Source organism: Somniosus microcephalus, chromosome 7 (genome assembly GCF_052327205.1).
Source record: "Somniosus microcephalus isolate GS21.2 chromosome 7, FLI_Smic_1.0, whole genome shotgun sequence".
Taxonomy (NCBI): domain Eukaryota; kingdom Metazoa; phylum Chordata; class Chondrichthyes; order Squaliformes; family Somniosidae; genus Somniosus; species Somniosus microcephalus.
Window position 1 is genome coordinate 280,135,624 of NC_140993.1, and position 21,928 is coordinate 280,157,551.

A 21,928-nucleotide genomic window follows, 5' to 3' on the forward strand; every position below is an offset into this window, starting at 1 on the left:
GGATAATGAGATGCTAATGAGCGGAATGTTGAACGTTTTTCGGATACCGCGGGCGCGATTTTTGTCCAGCCGAAACGTAAATACGCTTACGACCGTTTCGGAACGGTAAGCTTTCTTTCGACGTAACGCACGCGTAGGTACGCTCTATAACTTTCGAGCGCATAGCTGGACAGACGCACACGTGAGGACAGACAGACAGACAGATAGACAGACAGACAGACAGATCGATCCGTTTATATATATAGATTCCAGCATTTTCCCAACTACTGATGTGAGGCTAACGGGTCTGTAGTTCCCCGTTTTCTCTCTCCCTCCTTTCTTAAATAGCGGGGTTACATTTGCTATCCTCCAATCTGCAGGAACCGTTCCAGAATCTATAGAATTTTGGTAGATGACAACCAATGCGTCCACTATTCCAATGGCCATCTCTTTCAAAACCCTAGGATGTAGGTCATCCGGTCCTTGGGATTTGTCAACTTTTAGTCCCATTAGTATTGCTGGTACTGTTTTTTTTACTAAAAATAATTTCTTTAAGTTCCTCATTCTCGTCACACTCTTGGTTTTTCTCGTATTTCTGGGAGGTTTTTTGTGTCTTCCTCTGTGAAGACAGAAACAAAGTATTTATTTAATTTCTCAGCCATTTCCTCATTCCCCATTATAAATTCTCCCATCTCTGACTGTAAAGGACCTACATTTACCTTCGCCAGTCTTTTCCTTTTCACATGCCTATAGAAGCTTTTACAATCCGTTTTTATATTTTTTGCTCATATTCCATTTTCCCTTTCTTTATCAATTTCTTGGTCCCCCTTTGCTGATTTCTAAAAAGACCCCAATCCTCAGGCTGACTGCTTTTTCTGGCAACTTTATAAGCTTCCTCCTTTGACTTAATACTAGCTTTAATTTCTTTTGTTAGCCATGGTTGGATCACTTTTCCTTTTGGTGTTTTTATGCCCTAGAGGAATATATGTTTGTTGCAAATTATGCATTATTTCCTTGAATGTTAGCCATTGTATGTCGACCTTCATACCTTTTAGTGTAGTCTCCCAATCTACCATGGCCAACTTGTCCCTCATACCCTTGTAGTTTCCTTTGTTTAGATTGAAGACCTTAGTTTCAGATTGGACTATATCACTTTCAAACTTAATATAAAATTCAATCATATTATGGTCACTTATCCCTAAAGGCCCCTTTACCACAAGATTATTGATTAGCCCTTTCTCATTACACAGTACCAGATCCAGAATAGCCTGTTCCCTGGTTGGTTCCTCCACATACTGATCCAGGAAACCATCTAGCATGCATTCCAAGAATTCGTCCTCCACACCATTAGTGGTAATTTGATTTGCCCAGTCAATATGTAGATAAAAGTCCCCCATGATTACCGTATTGCCCTTGTTACATGCACTTCTAATCTCTTGATTGATACTGTGCCCTACATTACCACTACTGTTTGATGGCCTATACGCAACTCCCACCAATGTTTTCCTCCCTTTGCTGTTTCTTAGCTCCATCCAAACTGACTCCAGTTTTACATCACGATCTGCCAAGCTAAGATATTTTATCTCTACTGTACCGATCTCATCCCTTATTAACAGCGCTATGCCACCTCCTTTTCCTTTTTGTCTGTCCTTCCTAAATGTTGAGTACCCTGGAACATTCAGTTCCCAGCTTTGGTTACCCTGCAACCATGTCTCTGTAATGGCAATTACATCATACCCATTTACTTCTATTAGTGCCATTAATTCATCCACCTTGTTGCGAATGCTACGTGCATTTAGATAGAGTGCCTTCAACTTTGCCTGTTTAATATTTTTCTGCACTTTGACCCTCTTTACTGTTGGCCTTTGTTTCTGCTCCCTACTAGTTTTGCTGACTACTTTTCTAACTTGCACTTCCAGCTTTGTTTCTCTCCGTTCTGGGCCCACACTTAGGTTCCCAGCCCCCTAGTTTAAATCCTTCCCAACAGCACTAGCAAACCCCCCTGCGAGGATATTGGTCCCAGTTCTGCTGGGGTGTAACCCACCCAGCTTGTACAGGTCCCACCTTCCCCAGAATTGGTCCCAATGCCTCAGGAATTTAAATCCCTCCCTCCTACACCATCTCTCCAGCCACGCATTCAGGTCGATGATCTTTCCGATGACCTTTCGTCAGAACTGGTTCTGATGAAAGGTCATCGACCTGAAACATTAACTCTGTTTCTCTCTCCACAGATGCTGCCTGACCTGCTGAGTATTTCCAGCATTTCCTGTTTTTATTTCTTAAAAGAGAGTTTAGGGAGGGAATTCCTGAGCTTTCAACCTCTTTGCCAACTTTTCTGCCTGGTTAATTTGGGCCAGATCCTTTCTTGCTTCACTGAATTTCCCTTTTTTCCCAGTCCAGCACCCTGTTATTGCATTAACCTGTCTAGGGTAGTGTGCTAACTGCACATAATTTTCCTGATTCAGTTTCTTTCCACATCTAGTCATAGCTCCCATTGTAGCTATGGTCTATTGTATGGAACTTGCCAAATGGGAGGGCTAGGAAAGTGCAATACAGATGAAATTTAAAGGGATGCAGCTTCTTAAAGGTAAGTGACTGTGTAGCTTGCTAAGGTTCAAAGGCAATGGGGTGTGGGGGTGGTAGGGAGAGATAGTACCAGATAAAGATGAGATGAAATACAGTATGTGAAAATGATGGGCAGAAAAGACCAGCTGGTCCATCAATCCTGCCCCACGCTCGTGATGGCTGGAGCATCATAACGAGACACTTCCCAACCCCCACCATCACAACTATGTAATCTCCTAGGAGAAGCAAAATTATTTTTTAAAAACACAGGGTCAATTAGAGGGGGAAAAATCTGGAAAATTCCTCCCCGACCCACTCAGGTGATCAAAACAGGTCCAGATCACATTGAACATGCGCACTGTTAATGCACTTACCTTTTATATAATGCGATCTCTGCCCCAACCAAGAACCGGTCCCTCAATGTTAAGGTACATTACAGAGTCTGGGAGCAAATGACAGAAAGGCACAGCACCCAGTCCCCTATTTCATGGCGAAAGAAGTGAATGTTACTGCTGAATGAAGTGGGTGCAAGAAGACTTAACCTCTTTGGCACTGCAGGAATGCAGCATGCTTGCAATACATCTGAGGCATAATGGGTAAAGGCTGAGGTGACCTTTACATTATTTGTCAGTATTCTACTTATATAGTAGGTTGGCTGTAGGTGGTGAAATTGGTCTTGGGTGGCAGCGCCAGAAGGGGGATAGCGAATCGGCAGCCCATTTTACACTCCACCCGATTTGGGAGAGGCAAAAAAACAGATCAAAACCCAGGGCCGAAATGGGGGGAAAAATCTGGAAAATTCCTCTCCGACCCCTTGAGCTGATCAAACCCAGTCCAGGCAACCACAATTCTTTCACCTGTTCCTGTTCTGGTGAAGTCCTGCAAATGATTCACGGACAGCCTATTTTCTGGTGACCTGGCAGTAGTGGGCTCATTATTTGTAACATTTAAAAGCAAATTTATCATAAAGAGCAAATAAAAATTGCCCCTCCCAAAATGATTAGCAAAGTACAGGTATCAACAAAGATTATAGAAACACTGAACAAATCTAATGAAATAACAGTATTAAAAAGATAAAAATCTGTGAAATTGAATCAGGTATTCATTGAAACATTTCTCCATATGGTCTGGAGCCTTAATAAGGCTTTGGTATATAATGGCCCAGAAATTCGGGTCGGGGGCTTCCCGCGGGTGCAAGCCCCCGACCTACACTTACCTATCGCGCCGACATTTGAGGCCTGGGACTGCGTGGATTTCCGCTCTGTGACCCGGTCCAGCTCCCGGCGCGCTGTGCTTGTGTGATCCAGCGGCGTAGTTAGTTCGATGAGCCGGCTGGGATCACATGAGCACTGGGCAACCAATTGGAGGTTGCAAAAGTTCATTCATGAGTTTGATAGGAAGAACTGTCAAACTCATGAAAACTCAGGGCGCCCAAAACAGTACTTAAACTTCAAATAAAAGTTTTAAAAAATCCCACTAAATAAATGAACTATGAATAACTGTAAAAAACTATTTTAAGCAATTAATCAAATTTTTGAAAAAAATAATTTAACAAATCGGGTCTAAAAATACACTTACCTTACTGTAAATTCTTTAAAAATAATAAACCTGTGGAAAAATTTTCTAAATTTTATTAATAGACCACTTACCGTTTAAAACTAAGTACTTACGTCTGCTTTTTTCACGCGTAAAAACCGGAGGCCTTTACACACGGGCAACTCTTTAAAAAAAAAAGGAATTTCAGCGCGCACGCGCTGCCTGAAACGTCGCACACATTCCGCCTCTTAACCCCTTGCTTCAAAGGACAGGAAATGCCGGTTTTCAGCGCATGAGCTGTGCATCCTGAAAACCGGCACTTCCATCGGGCCCACGCGTGAGTACCCCGCCCGTACTCACGCGTTGGGACCCGAATTACTGGGCCAATGTGTACAAGCACTGCAGCACACAAAATGCAGTTGCATAGAAAATCACAGGCAAAAGGAATCAGGTGCAAGACTGAGGACTGCTGGCCCACATTTTGATTTACCTGCACCTGTAAAAGACCCAAAACTCTACTGTAGAGTGTCTCGGACATGAAATTAAGTCATAACAGCTCCAAAATTAGTCAACACTAGCTGGGATAGTGCGTCATCAACCAAAAGAGACTGTTTGAGTAATGCACTAAATAACTTAGGTCTACATGGTTAACCAAGATCTTTAATTGCTGATGCACATAAAACTTTCCTTAGAGAATGTTTCTCAAGTGGGCCAAAAACATTGCTTGAGGTTAGAATTATGCAAATCTTGTGGTTTGACAATGGGTCAATAGATAATGCCTGCCCCCTAACTATTGAAGCAGGCAGCAGCCGCAACCTGATTGAGGATGCGTTATCAAGTAATATTTTCAGGTTCATCTGTATCTTCTTCCTTGTATTAGCAGAGGGTGTGTGGATCCTATATTAGCAGCGGGCATGTGGGTCCTTTATTAACAGAGGGTGTGTGGGTTCTGTATATTCTTGTATTAGTAGAGTGTTTATGGGTTCTGTATATTGTACAAGTAAAGGATGTTGTATGGGTCCTCTATGCTCTGGTGGTAGTAGATAATATCAAATACTCTTCTGACGGGTCCCACTTCATGAAGTGGAGGACAAGATGGATCAATTATACTTAGGGCACTGAAATTCAAGGTGAGTCAAAGGAGGAAAATTTGCAAGATTCCAATGACATTCACAAGGAAGGACTAGCATCACTCCACATGGGACTTGGCACAGGTAACATAGAAACATAGAAACATAGAGATAGGAACAGGAGTAGGCCATTCGGCCCTTCGAGCCTGCTCCGCCATTCAATGAGATCATGGCTGATCTTCGTCTGAGATCATAGCTGATCTTACCAGTTCAGTACCCCGTCCCCGCCTTTTCTCCGTAACCCTTAATCCCCTTAGCCTTCAGAAATATATCCAATTCTCTCTTGAAAATATTTATTGAATTAGCCTTCACAGCCCTCTGTGGCAGGGAATTCCACAGGCTCACCACTCTTTGAGTGAAGAAATTCTTCCTCATCTCTGTTTTAAATGATTTGCCCGCTATTTTTAGACTGTGGCCCCTGGTTCTGTGCTCCCCGGCCATTGGAAACATTCTCTCTGAATTCAGCCTGTCCAGGCCTGCCATAATTTTATATGTTTCGATGAGATCCCCTCTCAATCTTCTAAACTCCAGTGAGTACAAGCCCAAACTATTTAATCTCTCTTCGTAGGTCATTCCCGCCATTCCAGGTATCAGCCTGGTGAGTCGCCGTTGCACTCTTTCCATGGCAAGAACATCCTTCCGCAGATGGGGCGACCAAAACTGTACACAATACTCCAGATGCGGTCTCACCAGCACCTTGTACAGCTGTAGTAAGGTATCCCTATTCCTATACTCGAACCCCCTTGATATGAAGGCCAACATACCATTTGCCTTCTTAATCGCCTGTTGCACCTGCATGCTCTCCTTCAGTGACTGGTGCACAAGAACACCCAGGTCCCTCTGCACTTCCCCATCTCCCAATCTATTGCCATTTAGATAATAATCTACCCTCCTGTTTTTACCCCCAAAGTGGATAACCTCGCATTTATCCACATTATAGTGCATCTGCCACGTATCCGCCCATTCCCCCAACCTGTCCAAATCGCACTGTAGCCTCCTGACATCCTCATCAGAGCCCACCCCTCCTCCTAGTTTAGTGTCGTCAGCGAATTTGGAAATATTGCATCCAATTCCCTGATCCAGATCATTTATATATATTGTGAACAGCTGGGGTCCCAGGACAGATCCTTGCGGCACCCCGCTGGTCACTGCCTGCCACTCCGAAAACGAGCCGTTTATTCCAACTCTCTGTTTTCTATCCGCCAGCCAGTTCTCTATCCACGTTAATACTTTGCCCCCAATCCCATGAGCCTTAATTTTGCATGATAATCTTTTGTGTGGAACCTTATCGAAGGCTTTCTGGAAGTCAAGGTACACCACATCCACTGGCTCTCCCCCATCTATTTTACCAGTTACTTCCTCAAAAAATTCCAGCAGATTAGTCAAACACGATTTACCCTTTGTAAATCCATGTTGACTCTGTCCGATCCTTTCCCCATTTGTCAAGTGCTCCGCTATTTTATCCTTAATAATGGACTCTAGCATTTTGCCCACAACCGATGTAAGGCTTACTGGTCTATAATTCCCTGCTTTCTCTCTACCCCCCTTTTTAAATATTGGGGTAACATTAGCTACCCTCCAATCCACGGGTACTGTTCCCGAGTCAATGGAGTTCCGGAAGATGATCCTTAGAGCATCTGCTATCTCCAGGGCCACCTCCTTAAGTACCCTAGGATGTAGTTTATCAGGCCCCGGGGATTTGTCGGCCTTCAGTCCCCTCAACTTACCCAACACCATATCCCTAGAGATACTAATTTCTGTCAGCTCCTCCCTCTCATTAGTCCCTATGTTTGCCGATATTCCTGGGAGGTTATTTGTGTCCTCCTTTGTGAATACAGAACCAAAGTATGAGTTTAATTGGTCTGCCATTTCCTTATTCTCCATTATATATTCTCCCGAATCGGACTGCAAGGGACCGACTTGGGATTTTACCAGTCTTTTCCTCCTGATATACTGATAAAAGCTTTTGCAGTCTGTCTTTATGTTTGCTGCAAGTTTACTTTCGTATTCTATTTTCCCCTTCCTGATTAATCCCTTTGTCCTCTTTTGCTGTATCCTGTACTGCCCCCAATCTTCCGGTGTGGTGCTTTTTTTTGCCAGTTGATATGCCCTTTTTTTTGATTTTATGCTGTCCCTAATTTCCCTCGTTATCCACGGTTGAGTCACCTTTTTAGGTTTATTTTTATGCCAAACCGGTATAAACATGTTCTGGAATTCTTCCATTCTATCTTTGAATGCTTGCCATTGTCTATCCACTGTCAATCCCCCCAGAAACACCACCCAATCAATCTTACCCAATTCCCGTCTCATACCCTCGTAATTCCCTTTATTTAAGTTCTGGACCTTAGTCTCTGATTCAATTTCCTCACTCTCCATCTCGACTGAGAGCTCGATCATATTATGATCGCTCTGACCCAAGGGGCCTCGTACAAGAAGATTGCTGATAAGTCCCTTCTCATTGCACAATACCCAGTCTAAAATGGCCTGATCTCGAGTCGGCTCCTCGACATATTGGTCCAGATAACCGTCCCGAAAACATTCCAGGAATTCCTCCTCCTCAGAATTTTTACTAATTTGGGTAGTCCAATCAATATGTAAATTAAAGTCACCCATGATGACAGCTGTGCTCTTATCGCACGCTTCTCTAATTTCCCTTTTTATGCCTTCCCTCACCTCCATATTACTATTTGGAGGCCTATATATCACACCCACTAACGTTTTCCTCCCCTTGCTATTTCTCATTTCTACCCATACAGATTCCGTTTCATCCGAGTTAATATCCTTCCTTTCCATTGCATTAATCCCCTCCTTTACCAGCAATGCTACCCCACCTCCCCTACCTTTTTGCCGATCCTTCCTAAATATTGTATATCCCTGGATGTTAAGTTCCCAGCCTTGCCCACCCTGCAGCCACGTTTCTGTAATCCCAATCAAATCATACTTGTTTACCTCTATTTCCACAACTAATTCATCCACCTTGTTCCTAATGCTTCTAGCATTAAGATACAAAGCCTTCAGGCTTGCTTTTTTCACACTCTCATTATGAATTAGTTTGGCCCTTTGTGTTTCTCTCCTTTGCTTATTGCTTCTCACCTTTCTACCATCTATTTCTGACTTCATAACCATTTCTCTGTTCAATTCCCACTCTAATTCTTACCATCTACCTCTATCTTTCATTCTCTTGCATTGTATCTGCTTGACTTCATACTCTCACTCATCCCCCTCAAACATACGACCATGTGAAAATGATGGGCAGGAAATGACCAGCTAGTCCATCAAGCCTGCCCCACACTCATGATGACTGGAGTATCATGACTAGACACTTCCTACCCCCACACCCCAGTCAAGGGGCTAATAAGAGTGTGGAACTTAAAGTAATTAATATCAGCAGAGAAAAAGTACTTGAGAAACTAGTGGAACTAAAAGCAAACAAATCTCCTGGACCAGATGGCTTACATCCTACGATTCTAAAAGAGGTGGCTGCAGAGATAGTGGATGCATCAGTTGTGATCTTCCAAAATTCCCAAAATTCTAGAATGGTCCAAGCAGATTGGAAAGTAGCAAATGTAACCCCGCTATTCAAGGAAGGAGGGAAGAGAGAAAACAGGAAACTACATGCCAGTTAGTCTGACATCAGTCGTTGGGAAAATGCTGGAATCCATTATTAAGGAAGTGGTAACAGGGCACTTAGAAAGTCATATGATTAGGCAAAGTCAACATGGTTTTATGAAAGGGAAATCATGTTTAACAAATTTAATTAGTTTTTTGAAGATGTAACTAGCAGGGTAGATACAGGGGAACCAGTGGATGTAGTATATTTGGATTTCCAAAAGGCATTCGATAAGGTGCCACATAAAAGATTGCTACACAGATAAGGGGATCATGGGGTTGGGGGCAATATATTAGCATGGATAGATTATTGGTTAACGGACAGAAACAGGTCATTTTCCGGTTGACAGGCTGTCACTAGTGGGGTGCCACAAGGATCAGTGCTTGGGCCTCAGCTATTTATAATCTATATGAATGACTTAGATGAAGGGATGCAATGTATCCAAGTTTGCTGAGGATACAAAGCTAGGTGGGAAAGTAAATAGAAAGGAGGACGCAAAGACCCTACAAAAAGAGATATAGACAGTTTAAGTGAGTGGGCAATAAGGTGACAGATGGAGTATAATGTAGGGAAATGTGAGGCTACTCACTTTGGTAGGAAGAATAGAAAAACAGAATTTTTTTTAAATGGTGAGAAACTATTAAATGTTGGTGTTCAGAAAGATTTAGGTGTCCTTGTATAGGAGACAGAGAATTAACATGCAGGTACAGCAAGTAATTAGGAAGGCAAATGGCATGTTGGCCTTTATTGCAAGGGGTTTGGCATACAAGAGTAAGGGGGGGGGGGGAATTCAGTATCGCCCCATTTGGGGTGCCATTATTGGCCGTGTGCAAAGTTTAGCGCCTGGCGCTAATTATCACCTCCGACAGCAAACTTGACTTTTATCGCCCCTGGAGGTGATTGGAGCGCTAAATCAGGCGCTCCACACCTGTCTTAAAGTGCAAAGGCCGAGGAGCGAGGCACTACCCCAGAGCGCTGGTGAAGCAAGACAGGGCAAATCAGAATGAACCTGCTAAGTGCTGCTCAGTACCCAAACTCCTTCACACAGCATTGAATCTCTCCAGAAGTGTCTCTCTCTCAGAATGCGTGGTGCAAAAATGTCACCAACAAAAAAAGGCAGGAAGCGGTTGCCTTTAAATAGCGCTCCCCCAGTCCCTTTCTGACTGCAAAATGCTCCCCTCAACCTGTCGTTGCTAGCAGCAGGCGGCAAGGCAGGGGGCGCCACTCAATATCCAGTCCGGGGTGCTACCGGGGCATTGCGCACTCAACTGACGTCACGATCTGCCGGCGCAGGAGATTGTTGCGGTAGTGTTTAGTGCCGCTGCAATATGTCATTAATTTCGCAAGCGGCGCAAACATCGCCACGCCCGGGCGCTAGTTGCTTTGCGCCCCCTTAAGGTGCTAACAGGAGGCAAAAACAACTGAATTTTCCCCCCAGGGAGTCTTACTACAATTGTGCAGGGCTTTGGTGAAACCACACCTGGAGTACTGTGCATAGTTTGGCTCTGGAATATACAGAACCCACACACCCTGTTAATACAGGACCCACAGACCTCTGATGTTGAGATTTTTTCCTATTTGGCCTGGAAGGAATTTTGGGTTAGTTTCAGCTCACAAAATTTTAACTCCCAGACACACAAGCCACCTGGCATGTTGTTTAGAACAAATTATTTGGAATACCAGACACATTAACTGTCTCAGAATTGTTTATTCTCACATACCATATCAGTTTGAGACAATTGGGAATCAAATACATCCCACCTTTAATGTTAAAATGCAGGTTGACTTTGAATAAAAACCAAAGGGACCAAACTAAACATGCAATGTAGTTGTCATAGCTCCTGGTGGACTTCATTCAGGTGGTAACTTTGATTAGCAGCTTAGCAAGTCGATACTCATAGAAACCTGAAGGATGCGTCAGAAGTCAGAGCGCTAAAATGAGTTCAGCCCATAACAGAGGGGCTGAGATGCATTATGTATTATTTTTCTATAATGAGGAGCAGTAAAAATAAACCAGTTTGTTGGTTTAGTTGGTTCCATCTTACTAGAGTACTTTTGAGTCTGTCTTCTGACAGATTAATTGCATGCACCTATGCAAAATCACAGTATCCAGTACACACGAGGGTTCTCATTGTTGGTGCTTGGGTCACTAGATACTCTGCAGTAAATGTCATCTAATAGGAGTGGCAGATGACATTGAACCAGAGATAATATCTAGTGCACACACAAAATTTGTAACCAATTCCAAAAACCGTGTGGACAAAAGCAAGTCCTCTCGGAATTTATATACAATTAAAAAATGGGATTTTTTTGGCGAATTTTGTCGTTTTTCAAATTATTATGTACCTAGGATGATAACATCCCCACATAACTAGCCTTCCACCCACCCCACAAAACCTTTTAGGAGAGGCAACGAGACTTGTAGCCAATTCATGATTCCTTTGTCATAATTTCCTTTCCAACTTCTCATGGGGATCAGGCAATCTACAAGTCCCAAATCCATTCGTAATTTTCCAGAATAATTCATCTTACCATCCATATGCCTTGAGTATCTTGTTTTCTAAAAAAAACACATCCAACGCCTTCTTGAAGGACTGTACAGAATCAGTCTTCACCACCACCTCCAGAATCCTGTCCACAGGTCAGTTACCGTCTGGGAAAAGTAAAACTTCCAGACATCCAAAGAACCTCACGCCCTGCTTCCTCAGTTTATATGGGTGGCTTCTATCGAGGGATACACCATTTAGGACACAGACACTGAATGTTTCCATTTTCAGAAGCCTGGTGTCGGATTACAGATATTTGGTGGAACTTAAATGACCCTCGTGTCAATAAGGGGCTGGCATCTGCTTCTGGTTGTTTTATTTTTGAAGGGTGTAGCGAGAACATGGAAAGCAGAAAATGTTAAATACCTTTGCATAACTGTAATAAAGATCAGCTTATTCAAATAATCTTTCATTTGCAAGGCTTATTATAGGAAAAGACTGCTGTCCATCTGTCTAGTTCCAAAAACAAATACTAGTGCCCTCAATCATCCATTCCCATACCGGTTCAATCCTCCCTTAAATTTTCTCACGTCTGCCTCCACTGCACCCTTCGACAATCCTTTCCAAACACTCACCACATTCTGCCCGAACAGCTTTCCTTATCTAAGTTTGAGCCAGTTATCCCTGGCTCTACTTTGTGGCAATCTCAAACTTATTAGGGTTCATTTTATCTATTCCAGTAAGTATCCTGAATGTCATCAAGATGATCTTTCTTGGCTGTATAAAAATTTATGTTGCAACACAACGAAAGCATTGTTAAACTGCTGGCTGCTATTTAGCACAAGATTCAGCAGACTGACATCCATGGAAGAGGAGTCCAGTTCAATGTTCACAGGTATTGTAGACAAACAGGTTCTGCAGAAATTAATCTCCATCTTTATTTACAGATCCATACAAAATTACAATGCCAGAATGCAATCTTTTAACAAATTACATGAAACTTTGAAAAGGCCATAGTATTCATAAAACATATTACAGTATAAATAGCTTTTTCTTTTTCAATTCTTCTGAAGTGGAGATGAAGTAGGCCAACAGAATGACATCCTGAAAATTTGAAAATAAAACAAACTGATTTAGGCTGGGAGGGCAAGCATTTTACACCTGGGTTCACACTAAAATATGAATGTGCCCATTTATCCCCGAGTATATCACAATTTTGGAATGATTTCTAACCTGTACCTTCTATGCATGACAGTGAAAATTAAAAAAAAAAAACAGGTCTCAATTTATACAAGTGTAACAATAAGGTTTCCTGTACAGGACAGTATTATTTCATCACAGTAAATATGGATGTCCAGTAATGGTTGGGCACCTGAGATCTTTTATTATACTGTATGCGTAAAAGTCAACAAGAGTGGGCACAGGAAATGGAAAAATACAAAATAAACCTGAAATGTACATTTATTTCAATCAACAAAATTTTGAGCGGAGCACAGAAACTGCAACTGAATCAGAACAGGATTATTTTGTCAGTGGGAAAATAATGTTTTAAAAACTTATGCACGACTCTGGAAAACCTGCAACTCAGCACACATTCCAATTCTCTCCCCACCAAAGGGCAACATCCTCATGTATTTGAAACAGCAGAGATCAACGGGGCTATAAATTTATACATCCATGCCAGATTAGTGTATGGTTGGAAATTTACTACAAATTGACTAAGTTGGTACCATTGCAAAATATGTACATACGTGCATAAAGTCAAGCATGCCAGTGGAACACACAGCAACTATTTCACTGTAATGGTATCTAGTGCTGAGTGTCTAGCACTGGAGAGCTTGCATAGTAGGACTTGGTGGTAGAATGGACTATATTGAACAGATCAGTAAATCAGGATCTGGAACATCACGCCCCACTCCCACCCTGCCTGCCAAAAACATACCAACCTCTGCATACAGCTCTGCACTTCCATGTCAATTATAACAGCAGAATTCTAACAAATAAACAGGAATTCTTGACAGTTCAATATATCTGGGGAACTTCAAACACGTGATGAGTTTTGGTTGCAATTCACATTAAACTTTCTTATGCCTGGAGGGCAAAATGAAAATTTAGAGGCGAAAAGTCTATTATACATTGGATTTTGAGAATGGAACAGGTTCCATCTTTGCGGTGGCAGAAGCAGGTAAAAAAGATATGCCCAGAACTAGTATAAACTGCACTCATGTCAGCTTCCTTTGTTACAGGTTGCCTCTGACCATTTTAGATTTATAGCAGATAACAAATACCTCTAAACAAACAAGGCCTCATGGCATCTTTAAAAAAGACACCACAGTGAAACTGAAGTGGGTTTATGATCTTGGTTGGAGATTGAATTACAAAGCACTCATTCTTCAGCAGTATGAGTTGTCACATACATTCATTTTTGCTTTAACTACCATTGCAAAGGGCATCGCCATATTTTTGATGTAGGAATTGCCTTGTACAGTACCACAAATTGTGGGGAAAGTTTACCACCGAGCAGAGATCTCCATCGAAAATGCCCTCTTTTCCAAACCTAGCTTGTATCTACCAGTTTTATGTAATGCAAGTCATTTTGACAACAGGCAGAAGTAAACTGCCCAAATGAATGAATTGAAAGACCCACGAAAAATACTGAAGTAACCAGGTGTTTGCTGCTTTTTATTTTTGTATTTCTTTTGTTTTTAGTAAGAATTGTCTGATAAAAGTAGAACTACAAAACAAGGCAACAGTTCAGTTTGCATGGACTTTACTCAAAGCTTCTGATGACTTTTTTTTTATTTTTTTAAAAAGGACCACATACTCGCTGTCCTTATATAAATAGGGTAAATCAAATTGGTGTTTTTAGTTCAGGTACAATGTGTATTAATCACATTTTCTTCAATAACGCCAAGCTTAAGAACCGACAGCTACCTGCCAATAATTTTTTTTTTTTTTTTTTTTTAAAAAGCACACTACTTAAGAGCCTTGCAGAGTCTAGCAGCTCAGATAGTAGACAGTTGGTCCAAACACACAGAAGAACTTAATGTACAGAATTCTTGCCAACATTATGATCACGGTCTTGCTAGATTTTAAGCAACAAGTACCTCAAAAGTCAGCCAGCCTAGAAATACCATTCTCTTCAAAACTGCTATAATACAAATGGGTATAACCTGTCAAAAGGGAAAAAGTGATGTACAATCATAAAAATAATCTTTTTAAAAACAGAATTGTTGAACGAAGGACGAGGAAAAATATCGCAGTTCATGAGAAGTCTAGTGTTTTCTTCATTACTTCCCTTCGGTTTTGTAATGGAACACACTTCAAATTTGTCAAATCTAATAACTTTTGTATTTGTATTCAAATGTACATTTTACATTTAAAAAATCCCTGGTACAAACCACAGCTATGCAGAGGACTTCCCAGCTGTTTATCAGTGTATCATTCATGTATACTATATGAAGTCTGGTCTGTAAATCAATATGGTAAACCTCTGCCTCGTCCTCCTATGGTTGATGTGCTAATGCGCCCACTGTAGGCATGAGAATAACCTGCTCCACGCCCAGGGGATCCCCAGCTCTGTCCATGAAGGGGGCCACTGGCGGCTAGGTTCTCTTGTCTGTTGGCAACATACCCATAATTCTGCAGTTTTGTGGCAAGAGGCACATTTGCACTGTTAGTACTTTCAGGTATTGCTGCTGGATTACTTCCACCGCTGCCCAACGGGGGCATAGCACCGCGGCTGTATTCAAATCTGTGGTCTTTATCTCCTGTAAACTGCATAGCACTGCTGTTGAGATAACTAATCCCTTCTCCATAACCTGTCACTGAGCTAGAAAAGGCCTCAGAGTAGCCAGAATGCAGGTGTGCACCACTAGCATGAGATGATGGAACACTGAATGCAGACGATACAGTATCCAGTAGCGAGTGACTGGGGGCGTCCGCACTACCCAGGAAGGTGCCCCTTCCCCCACTGCCGCCAAGTCTGCTGCCGTACCCATCACTATTGAAGTTACTAGATGAACAGGATGTCCCAAATCCATCCCCGTACTCTGCAGCAGTTCTAAGGTTACCACCTGCTCGATAGTCAACAGCTGTCTGCCCCAGCTCCTGGGCTTGGTGATGAGCTAAAAGCTCTAAAAGGGCTGCCTTCACCCCTGCAGCTGGATCGCTCGTGGAGCAAGGAGTGGCACTATGCTGCTCCTCTGCCTGAAAGTTCCCGTCTGCTGAAGCAGGTGGCGGCTCCGGTGGCTCCGGAGGTCTCTGGTCTGGAGGCAGGATTCGAGGATGCTCATGTACGGGTGACTGGTCTGGGATACTAAGATCCGACTGTCTAGTAGAGTCATCGTTGAAATCTGAAATTACATACATTAGGATTATGACAATGATTTAAAACAAAAATTGTGAACCACTAAACCAAAACCATTCATCACCGCTTCTTTGCAGAGAGATGTTTCCTAACCACAGCAGAGCCCATCCCCAGGCAAGGGAGCAGGCAGGTAACAAGCTCCAAGAATTTTTATCAATACTGCACTGAAATTGGCTGCATGGTATAAGAAAAGCAGCTCCTTCCCTCTGGGGGGAAAAGCTGAAGTTGTTAAGGCATGTGGGTTTAAACATGCGTGATACCACTCCAATATATGGAAATTGTAACTTAAACCTGGGGATTTAGCTGTTACATGTTACACTACAGAATCATACGAGTCAAATGCAATGACCTTTATATCCAAAGTTAATAAAATTGAATTGGTCAAATGTTTAAAATACTGAGTTTCGTACTTTCTTCACAAGCTCAGTGAAAATTCCTGAATGCAGATATCACGGTATGAGCGTTAAAATTTGGGCTCTCTCCCAATACTTTTTATCTTTGGCTCACAGCAAAGAGGTAGTTTCCACAAGCAGATAGACTCTCCAATGCACCATTCCTGTGCCCTTATAACTGCTGTGCCCAGAATGAACTATTATCTTTTTCAAAAGGTCACAAAATTATTACAGATGAAGAAGGCATTCGACTGTTTAAATGATTTCAGGGTTTTTGTCCCCACTACCCAGAGTCTATTCCAGGTACTGATCATTTTTTGTGAAAAGAACGGCTTGATTTCAGTGCTAAATTTGCCTTTTACTAGTTTAAACCAGTGTCCCCTTGACCTATGGCAAGTTCAGTTTGAGATAGTTTTTCTGAATCTACCTTTTCCATACAGTTTACTATCTTGCATACAAGATTGTCTCTCACACACCTCTTTTCAAGACTTAAAAGCAAAAGTTACTGCTCATAACACAGTCCTTTGATGATAGGGACCAGCACATGGCTCTTTTCTGAACTGCTTCACAGGGAATACAAAGGACACAGTACTCAAGGGGTGGTGTCTGACCAGAGCACTATACAGTTTTTTTTTGCAATATCAGGCACCAGAGATCACATGGGATGACCTCCACATTCTTCTATCATCTTCGAAGGTCATGAATGCTACACTATCAGGCCAATGTGTACAGGCTAAATTTAATAGTTACATTTATTTACAAGATAGTTAATACATAGAAACAGTAACACACAGCAAGAGACCATTGCTTTAAGTGCTATACCTTTAAAGACAGAATCAGTCATAAAGGGCTATACTACCCTTTTCAAGAAACTATTTCTTACCCAATTAAAACAAAATGGTACAATTTTAAGGGGGGGGGGGGGGGGTGTGCAGGAACAGAGAGACCGGAAGGTCCACATACACAAACCTTTGAAGGTGGCAGGACAAGTTGATAAGGCTGTTAAAAAAAAGTTGCTTAAAAAAACCAGACGGGTCCCTGGGCTTTATAAATAGAGGCATAGAGTACAAAAGCAAGGAGGTTATACTAAACCTTTGTAAATCAGCGGTTACGCCTCAGATAGAATATTATGTCTAATTCTGGGCACCCGCTTTAAGAAGGATGTCACGGCCTTAGAAAGGTTTTTTTTTTATAATTCGTTTATGGGATGTGGGTGTTGCTGGCAAGGCCAGCATTAATCGCCAATCCCTAATTGCCCTCGAGAAGGTGGTGGTGAGCCGCCTTCTTGAACCGCTGCAGTCTGTGTGGTGAAGGTACTCCCACAGTGCTGTTAGGGAGGGAGTTACATAAGACATAAGAGCAGGAGTAGGTCATTTGGCCCCTCGAGCCTGCTCCGCCATTCAAGATCATGGCTGATCTGATCTTGGCCTCAACTCCACTTCCCTGCCTGCTCCCCATAACCCTTGACTCCCTTATCGTTCAAAAATCTGTCTATCTCCACTTTAAATATATTCAATGACCCAGCCTCCACAGCTCTCTGGGGAAGAGAATTCCAAAGACTCACGACCCTCAGAAAAGAAATTCCTCATTTCCGATTTAAATGGGTGACCCCTTATTCTGAAATTATGCCCCTTAGTTCTAGATTCCCCCACAAGGGGAAACATCCTCTCTGCATCTACCCTGTCAAGCCCCTTCAGAATCTTATATGTTTCAATAAGATCCCCTCTCATTCTTCTAAACTCCAACCATGAGTATAGGCCCAACCTGCTCAACCTTTCTTCATAAGACAACCCCTTCATCTCTGGAATCTACCTCGTGAACCTTCTCTGAACTGCCTCCAATGCAAGTATACCCTTCCTTAAATAAGGAGACCAAAACTGTATGCAGTACTCCAGGTGTGGTCTCACCAACACCCTGTACAGTTGGAACAGGACTTCCCTACTTTTATACGCTATTCCCTTTGCAATAAAGGTCAACACTCCATTTGCCTTCCTAATTACTTGCTGTACCTGCATGCTAACTTTTTGAGATTCATGTACAAGGACCCCCAGATCCCTCTGTGACCCAGCGACGATGAAGGATCGACGATATACTTCTAAATCAGGATGGTGGGGAACTTGGAGGTGGTGGTGTTCCCATGTGCCTGCTGCCCTTGTGCTTCTAGGTGGAAGAGGTCGCGGGTTTGGGAGGTGCTGCCGAAGAAGCCTTGGCGAGTTGCTGCAGTGTATCTTGTAGATGGTACACACTGCAGCCACAGTACACCGGTGGTGGAGGGAGTGAATGTTTAAGGTGGTGGATGAGGTGCCAATTAAGCGGGCTGCTTTGTCCTGGATGGTGTCGAGCTTCTTGAGTGTTGTTGGAGCTGCACTCATCCAGGCAAGTGGAGAGTATTCCATCACACTCCTTACTTGTGCCTTGTAGATGGTGGGAAGGCTTTGGGGAGTTAGGAGGTGAGACACACGCCACAGAATACCTAGCCTCTGACCTGCTCTTGTTGCCACAGTATTTATATGGCTGGTCCAGTTAAGTTTTTGGTCAATGGTGACCCCCCCAGGATGTTGATAGTGGGGGATTCGATGATGGTAATGCTGTTGAATTTCAAGGGGCGGTGCTTAGACTCTCGCTTGTTGGAGATAGTCAACACTTGTGTGGCGCAAATGTTACCTGCCACTTATCAACCCAAGCCTGAACGTCGTCCAGGTCTAGTTGCATGCAGGCATGGACTGCTTCATTATCTGAGGAGTTGTGAATGGCACTGAACATCCCCATTTCTGACCTTATGTTGGAAGGATGGTCACTGATGAAGCAGTTGAAGATGGTTGGGCCGAGGTCACTGCCCTGAGGAACTCCTGCAGCGATGTCCTGGGGCTGTGATGATTGACCTTCAACCACCACAACCATCTTCGTTTGTGCCAGGTATGACTCCAGCCAGTGGAGAGTTTTCCCACCGATTCCCATTGACTTCAGTTTTACTAGGGCTCCTTGATGCCACACTTGGCCAAATGCTGCCTTGATGTCAAGGGCAGTGACTCTCACCACACCTCTGGAATTCAGCTCCTTTGTCCATGTTTGGGCCGAAGCTGTAATGAGGTCGGGAGCCGAGTGGTCTTCGCGGAACCCAAACTGGGCATCAGTGAGCAGGTTATTGATAACACGGTCGATAACACCTTCCATCACTTTGCTGATGATTGAGAGTAGACTGATGGGGCGGTAATTGGCCGGATTGGATTTGTCCTGCTTCGAAAGGGTGCAGAGGAGATTTACTAGAATGGCACCAGGGATGAGACACTTCAGTTACGTGGAGAGATTAGAGAAGCTGGGATTGTTCTTCGACAGCAGAGAAGGTTATGAGGGGATTTAATAGAGGTGTTCAAAATTATGAGGGGTTTGATAGGGTAATTAAGGAGAAACTGTTTCCACTGGCAGGAATGACAGTAACCAGAGGACACAGATTTAAAGTAATCGGCAAAAAAAAGGGGAGATGAGAAATTTTTTTACGCAGCAAGTTATGATGATCTGGATTGTGCTGCCAAAAGAGATAGTGGAAGCAGATTCAGTAGTAACTTTCAAAAGCGAATTGGATACATACTTGAAAAGGAAAAACTTGCAGGGCTATGGAGAAAGAAAGGGAGTGGGACTAATTGGAGAGCTCTTTCAAAGAACCGGCATAGGCATAATGGTATGAATGGCCTCCTTCTGTACTGTATAATTCTAATTCATTACACAAGGCTTTTGAATGAAATTGACTTTCAGAATGAAATGCTGTATGCTTGCGATGTGACTCAGTCAACTACAGATTTGTGTCAGAAAAGGCCTTTCATGGCACGGATTGAGACATTAATTGCCTTCCTCTCTAACATCTCACTGATGGTTTGGACATCATAGATAACACATTGGTATGTTCCGTTGCTCCCTTCCAGGCCTGTTGAGTCAAATATGCTTGCAATTCAGAGTCTTGACGCAGACATCAAGCAACCCTTTGTGTACGTTGCCTGTATTCAGAAGTTAATCGTGTCAACGAAAACCATCTAGGCAAGACACACTGAATATGTTGTTGTACCTAGTCAGTTACATGCATTTGCCCTGTCCTCGTCACAGAGCCAAAGGGATTCCTATAAAAGGTACAGCTGGCTGAAACCAGCTTTGAATTGGATTTGCTGTCTGACGTTTCATGGACTATTACACACAAGTCTCATTTTGGGACATTGCTCCAATGGCTCACTGGGTGAAAGCATTCGTGGTGCAGCACTGATCCATATAGACGAGGAAGGTCCCTCGTCTGTACTGGTTGAACTGATCTCAACTAGGCAGTAGGAATCCGACACTTTGGTCTCTGCTAAAAAGTGTACAAACCGACCCAAGATTCTTGCTGCAGTTATTATTCAGCAACCCTGCTTGAAAAGCATATGCAAATGTTAGGTAAGGACAGGGGTGAGCTCAGCTGTGATACTTCAAGGTCAAATGAAACTTAATGGCTAGACTTACACAATAAGAATAGCAGCATGGGAGGAGGGAGGGTGGGGGTATAAGGAGGTAGGGAGAGATAAAAAACACACCATGAGGGGCTTTGTTTGAATAAAGTGTGTGTGAAGAGAACTATCACACCTGCACTGTTTGTTATTAATTTATCGGTAGTATCTAAAACAAATTCATATAAAGTGAAAGAGATTACACACTAACATACCGGGTATAGCAGCGACAGGCTCGGGAGGTTCTGGTGCTTGAGTGAGTACCTCAACATCGGCAGCAGTGCTCTCTATCTCTGCGACAATTTCTTTTTCTTTTGGCTGTGGCGTCTTAATCAGTTGAGCTAGTAAAACAGCGAGTGCACTCTGGATGGTGGCCTGAGCAGCATCAGGCTCGCTTTTCGGCAGTTGCTGAGTTACAGGCGGCAGGGGTTGAGCCGTAGGCAGCAGGGGCGGGGGCTGAGCTGGCACAGATGGTGTTACCAGTGACGGTTTTTCAACCTCTTGTTGCTGCTTAGCAGCTGCTGCCAGGACTCCGGCTGGAAGGTTAACTGTGCTGAGTTGCTGCTGAGTCTCAGGATTCACTTTAATATTCAGTACTTGAGCAAGATGTGCCAGGCTAAGACTGTTCTTAGACCTCAACAGGTTCAGCAGGATGGCCAGGTCATTCTGGTTTAGCGGCTGTCCAGTGCTTTTACTCCCTGCAAAAAAAAATATATAAAATCTCATTAATTGCCCAGCAAATAAAAGGTTTTAACAGCAGTGACTTGTAAAGATGCATTTTAAATTAAGCCCTAGATCTTTACAAAAGATGGGGCAATCTTCAAATATGCCAAGCATATTTGTAAATATGATAAATAGATTATGGCAACATAAATCATAAATGCAGATAAATGTGGCAACCATGTTGGGTAATAATGGTAAGCACGTCAAATAAATATGGTAACCACACTGGGTAATGATGGTAAGCACATCAGATAAATACGGTAGCTACACTGGATAATAACGGTGAGCACATCAGGTAAATATGGTAACAGCACCGGGTAACGATGGCAATCGCATTAGGTAAATATTCCTCCGGGAATGTTCAGCACCGATTACCAGCGAGGGTAATGACACCTGACACTGTGAGGCAAAGAACTGCATGGGGGGGGGGGAACCGCAAATTGTATGATCGCAGTAGTAATTGGGGAGTAGAGAGTCAGGAGGAGAGACAGGCAAGTTCTGCTACCGTTGACGTGAGTCCCATATTGTATGTTGCCTCCCTGGTGTCAGAATAAGGAATATCAGGGAGAGGGTGCAGAACATTCTGCGGGGGAATGGGGAAGAGCCAGAAGTCATGGCCCATGTCGGAACCAATGACCTAAGAAGGAAGGGGGTTGAGGTCCTGCAATC

General features: G+C 43.0%; 1 protein-coding gene across 3 annotated transcripts in view; it reads right to left on the bottom strand.

Moving 5' to 3' along the window:
• Positions 1-12,219: 12,219 nt before the first annotated feature.
• Positions 12,220-21,928, bottom strand: part of LOC147115358 (cyclin-dependent kinase 13-like) — a 107,593-nt gene continuing 97,884 nt past the window's right edge. For 2 of the 3 annotated variants that reach the window (XM_085993903.1, XM_085993901.1), the window contains 2 exons: positions 20,752-21,234; positions 12,220-15,661 (listed from right to left, as the gene is read on the bottom strand). In XM_085993903.1, coding sequence (XP_085850029.1) covers positions 14,784-15,661; positions 20,752-21,234 — 1,361 coding nt within the window. In that variant the 3' untranslated portion in view covers positions 12,220-14,783. The remainder of the gene's footprint in view (positions 15,662-20,751; positions 21,235-21,928) is intronic. The other variant, XR_015079122.1, reaches the window with a different exon arrangement.